Source organism: Nannospalax galili, unplaced genomic scaffold, assembly GCF_000622305.1.
Source record: "Nannospalax galili isolate Female #2095 unplaced genomic scaffold, S.galili_v1.0 scaffold44, whole genome shotgun sequence".
Taxonomy (NCBI): domain Eukaryota; kingdom Metazoa; phylum Chordata; class Mammalia; order Rodentia; family Spalacidae; genus Nannospalax; species Nannospalax galili.
The window spans coordinates 1,086,136-1,089,357 of NW_008355789.1; the positions used below are offsets into that span (position 1 = coordinate 1,086,136).

Sequence of the window (3,222 nt, forward strand, 5' to 3'; positions counted from 1 at the left end):
CCCTTTTCTTTTTTTAAGATTTATTTTATTTGTAGCTGGGCATAGTGGTGCACACCTTTAATCTCAGCACTCAGGAGGCAGAGGCAGGTGGATCTTTGTGAGTTCAAGGCCAGCCTGGTCTACATAGCGAGTTCCAGGCCAGTAGGGGCTACAGGGAGACCCTGTCTCAAAAAGACAAAAAAAAAAGATTTATTTTATTTATATGTGTGAGTGCCTGTATGTAGGTATATGCACTCTGTGTATGCCTGTGGAAGCCAGAAGAGGGCTTCAGATCCCCTGGAACTGGATTTACAGGTTTATGAGCTGGCATGTGGGTACTAGGAACCAAACTCTGGTCCTCTGCCAGAGCTCTTAGCCTCTGAGCCATCTGCCCAGCCCCCAACACAAATGCAGGTCTTACCTCAGTGCTCCCTTACCTGCAGATAAACTCACATCTTGACTGTCGTTTTAGTGAAGTGGCCTTGCCAGCTCCCTCACATCAGTTAATGGTGATAGCCCTTCTGCTCTTTGGAAGTGGTAAGAAAGAATAGAACCTGAGGCAGCTTTTGAAAACATTGTCCTCAGATTCTGCTGCAAGGCAAGGCAGGAGGGAATTACATAAAAGTACAGATATTCATTCTTGCTCTAGAATGTGCTGGCCAGTAGTTTCATTAACCTCCAGTGTCATGTGTGGTGTAAGAAATCACAACTGCCTGTAGCTTGTGCCTAGCATTGAACAACCCAGCTTTTACTGGGTCTCTCTTGGTTTGTGACTTTGCCTTTTTACCGTTTGAACAGAGACCTATCCTCTGCCTACTCATCTGCAAGGACCAGCTTCCCAGTCATGTGCAAGCCTAGCTTCGGAGGGTGATCTGTGCTCAGTTCAGCTCTGAACATCAGTCCTGTCACCTCCAGCCAGCAGGGCTTCTGCCAGTCAGCACACCTGCTGCCTCATTGACAGATGGCACCCATTCATATTATCCTTTGCATTAGGAGAGAAACAGTGCTTCCTCTTTCTGAGATGAATTTAGCAAAGCACAGTTTGAAAGAGTTCTCAGGGTTGGAGAGATGGCTCAGTGGTTAAGAGCACTGACTGCTCTTGCAGAGGACTGGGGTTTGGTTCCAGCACCCATATGGCAGCTAACAGCTGTTTGTAACCCCAGTTCCAGGATTTGACACCCTTCTCTGGCCTCTGTGGGCATTGCATGCACATGGTGCACTTACATTCATGCCAGGCGTACACCTACAATTTAAAAAATATATAGCTGAGCGTGGTGGCACACGCCTGTAGTCCCAGCACTCGGGAGACAGAGGCAGGCTGATCTCTGTGAGTTCAAGGACAGCCTGGTCTACATAGTTCCAGGACAGCTGGGGCTACAGGGAGACCCTGTCTCAAAAAGACAGAAAAAAAATGATAGATGATAGATAGATATAAATATATAAAAATAAATAAAAGAGTAGTTGCTTATTCCAGCAGATCTTGCCAGTCACTATTCACAAGTGCCACTGTCTGCTTCTGATCCCCAGACCATGGCCCTGGCCTTCCCCTTAATTAATCCCCATGCCAGCTAGGGTGTTCTTTTTATAAACTGTTATGTTTCTATAACACTTCCGCATCCAAAGTGTTTTCACATACTTGCTTGTGAGGTAGGTATTATTACAGATTTAGAAACAAGGCGACAAGCCTAAAGAGAGGCCTAGAGTCACCAAAATGATAGTGCTATCATGTGACCAAGCTAAGCCTTGAAAGCAGGCCTGTGTTGGTATTTCGTCCTCTTCCACCTCTGGCACGCAAAGCCGCCTGAGGAGGTGGAGATGCTGGGGCGGCACTGAGATGAGTCTAACCGCTGTGCCTCTTTTCCTTCAGGCTGAGAACACCTTTAAGGACCTCTACATAGAAGTGTATCCAGGGATCTATTCTGTTACTGTGGGCTCAAACGCCTTAACCAGGAAGACTCATGTGGTTGCAGTGGACTCAGGGCAAAGTGTGGACTTGGTCTTCCCCATATGATGTTGACCATCACTGCTATCCTATCACTCTTTTTTAAGTAACAAAAAGAATAAAGCCCCCCTCCCCACGATTGTTTTAATGATGATGCACTGATCCCACTTTTAACACTGGCTGCAGAGTCTGTGAACTGGAGTCTGTCTTTTTCAGAGCCCATTTTAACTTGAGATTATAGAAGTTCTCCATCTACCTGTGCCTTAAAGCAATGATGTGATGATGCTGTCTGAACAGTTTTTACTGCTGGCTTTCCAAGTAAAGGTTAATTATCATAATAAAGGCAAAGATTGAACTAAAGAGAATTCATTTTTATTGGTATTAAGAAATAAGACAGTGTCCCCCATGTACAACTGTAGTCTTTGTGAGAAGACAGTGGAAAGACTAGACCAACATTTTTGCCCAAAGCAGGTGACCACCCCTGTCACTTCTGTGGAACAGGCATCCTCATTGGTCACGCCAGGCCCCTGGCAGGGAGTTCCAGTATATACGTCAGCTCCTGTGCCCCTCTCAGTGGGTGTCTTCCTGTGGTCCCCTGAAGGGAGGTCTTAGTGAAGGGAGGTGATGCTGCTGTTGGCTGACTCACCTGAGGCCTGTTCAGCCTTCTGTTGAAGTAGGCTTTGTCAGCCATTCTTTGTAAACCCCCACTCAGGAATTTATCATCATCCTTTAACTTCCTATAAGAGAAAATTAAATCTTGAATCTTAAATGCTAACTATAATTTTAAAGGTCAAAATTACTGATTTAAAAAAATCAGTGATGCATCCCAAACTTTTTCCTGTTTTTCTTTAGATTTAAGCAGGGTCTCACACTGTAGTCCAGGCTAGCCTGATACTTTTTCAACTAGGCTAGCCTCAGACTTGCAGCAATCCTCCTTGCTTTAGCCTCTCAAATCTTGGGATTACAGGCACCAGCCACCATGCTCAGTTGTACCAGTCTTCTTTAAAAATCATGGTGGCACACACCTTTAATCCCAGCACTTGGGAGGCAGAGGCAGGTGGATCTCTGTGAGTTCAAGGCCAGCCTGGTCTACATAGTTCCAGGACAGCTGGAGCTACAAGGAGACCCTGTCTCAAAAAGAAAAAAATAAAAATATTTTTTTCATTCACGTATTTTTATTTTATATAAAGGGGTGTTTTGCCTACATGAAAGTGCACCCATGTATGCAGTGACCGTGGCCCCTCTGGTTATCCCCGGTTGCTGGGCCTCAGGTAAGTATAGCTTTTCTTTCTCAAGACTGT

The 3,222-nt window shown here is 45.3% G+C and overlaps 1 protein-coding gene across 1 annotated transcript in view; it reads left to right on the forward strand.

Moving 5' to 3' along the window:
• Akip1 (A-kinase interacting protein 1) overlaps positions 1–2,296 on the forward strand; it is an 11,979-nt gene extending 9,683 nt beyond the window's left edge. The window contains exon 5 of the mRNA XM_008853440.3: positions 1,847–2,296. Within this exon, the coding sequence (XP_008851662.1) occupies positions 1,847–1,990 (144 nt within the window). The 3' untranslated portion in view covers positions 1,991–2,296. The remainder of the gene's footprint in view (positions 1–1,846) is intronic.
• Positions 2,297–3,222: the final 926 nt, after the last annotated feature.